The sequence below is a fragment of the Propithecus coquereli genome, unplaced genomic scaffold (genome assembly GCF_000956105.1).
Source record: "Propithecus coquereli isolate 6110/MARCELLA unplaced genomic scaffold, Pcoq_1.0 Scaffold39, whole genome shotgun sequence".
NCBI classification, from domain to species: domain Eukaryota; kingdom Metazoa; phylum Chordata; class Mammalia; order Primates; family Indriidae; genus Propithecus; species Propithecus coquereli.
This window is the reverse complement of record NW_012149618.1, coordinates 3,362,935-3,364,698: the sequence shown is the minus strand read 5'-3', so window position 1 is coordinate 3,364,698 and position 1,764 is coordinate 3,362,935. Positions and strand designations below refer to the sequence as shown.

Genomic DNA, 1,764 nt, shown 5'->3' with positions numbered 1-1,764 from the left:
CACAAAAAAAAAAAAAAAAAAATTTTTTTTAAAAAGAGTAAGTCTAGCAGCAGTATGGAGAATAGATTGGATACAAAGAGAGACTGGAGGAAGGAATACCAATTAGAAAGCGGCAGAAATCTCTGAAATCTCTGATTCTTCTGTACATGTGTCAGAAGTTTAAAGCATAAGACCATTTAGATTAGTGGTTCACAAATTTTTCTACCAGGACTATGCCTGAGATAGAGAACACGAACTACCTCCTAGTATCTTTAACTCTACTCCCTTTCTAGTATTCATCCAGCACAGATATGTCAAGATACCCTGAGAAATACTCACACCTCATATTTACATCATGCCTTGCAAATTGTTCAGGATTGGGCATAATGGTAGTTTGGTAATGAGTTAGTGAGATGAGATGGAAAATATGGATACTAGAGCCCCAGATACTACTGGAGCTATTAGTCTACCCAAATTCTACCTTGTGGTTCAGTCCAATAAGAATCGTCATTGTGTGACAATGACAATCATCTAACAGTTATATTTCTCTTAATTTCTTTAGGGAGAACATCTTTGGACCTACAGTTTTGCTGACACTGACATTTTCCTAAGTGGTCTTGAATAGCCTGCTTTTTATTTAAACAACTGGCTAGACTTCATATTTTTCACTGCAGAAGCCTATAACCTACAGTTGCCAGATATTTAAACACATTACTTTTAGGATATCATCTACATTTAACCTGAGACCTCTTCTTATTCCAAAATGTTGAGATACTGGGGAGAGATACCAATATCATCAAACCAGACCAATAGAAGTTCCTTTGATTTGCTTCCACGGGAGTTCCGTCTGGTAGAAGTCCATGACCCACCCCTGCACCAACCCTCAGCCAACAAGCCCAAGCCTCCTACCATGTTGGACATCCCCTCAGAGCCATGCAGCCTCACCATCCATACCATTCAGTTGATCCAGCACAACCGACGTCTTCGCAACCTTATTGCCACAGCTCAGGCCCAGAATCAGCAGCAGACAGAAGGTGTAAAGACTGAAGAGAGTGAACCTCTTCCTTCCTGCCCTGGGTCACCTCCTCTCCCTGATGACCTCCTACCTTTAGACTGTAAGAATCCTAATGCACTGTTCCAGATCCGGCACAGTGACCCAGAGAGTGACTTTTATCGGTAAGGCAAGGCTTTGCTATATCTTACTTTTCTCAAGTAATCGTCCCAACAACCCTGTTAAGACTGTAATAGCATTTCCATATCCACATGAGAGAACTGAGGATAAGAGTAATTGACTTGGCCAGGGTTTCTCAGGTAATTAGTGGGAAGTCTAAGTTTTGAACCCCAATCTTCAGAATCCAGAGTCTGTATTTTATTTTTTTATTTTTTGTTGAGACAGTCTCACTAAGTTGCCCAGGCTGGTCTCGAACTCTTGGCCTCAAGTGATCCTCCCGCCTCAGCCTCCCAAAGTGCTGGGATTACAGGTATGAGCCACTGCGCCTGGCCCAGAGTGTGTATTTTTAAATTTTCTGATGCAACAAATATTTATTGAGTACCTACTATGTGGTAAGCACTTTACTAGGAGCAAGGAAATACACTGGCATGTTAAAAAGGGCATGGCCTCATAGATCTTAGAGTCTTGTCTTTCTCTTTAATGTAAAATTTATACTATGGGTTTAGTTCAGTGTCTTCAAATTGGAATTCATGGCCGGGCGCGGTGGCTCACGCCTGTAATCCTAGCACTCTGGGAGGCCGAGGCGGGCGGATTGTTTGAGCTCAGGAGTTCGA

General features: G+C 42.0%; 1 protein-coding gene across 1 annotated transcript in view; it reads left to right on the top strand.

Moving 5' to 3' along the window:
• The window catches only part of SUPT7L (suppressor of Ty 7 (S. cerevisiae)-like), a 9,119-nt gene that overhangs the window by 683 nt on the left and 6,672 nt on the right, over positions 1-1,764 (top strand). The window contains exon 2 of the mRNA XM_012652500.1: positions 542-1,155. Within this exon, the coding sequence (XP_012507954.1) occupies positions 743-1,155 (413 nt within the window). The 5' untranslated portion in view covers positions 542-742. The remainder of the gene's footprint in view (positions 1-541; positions 1,156-1,764) is intronic.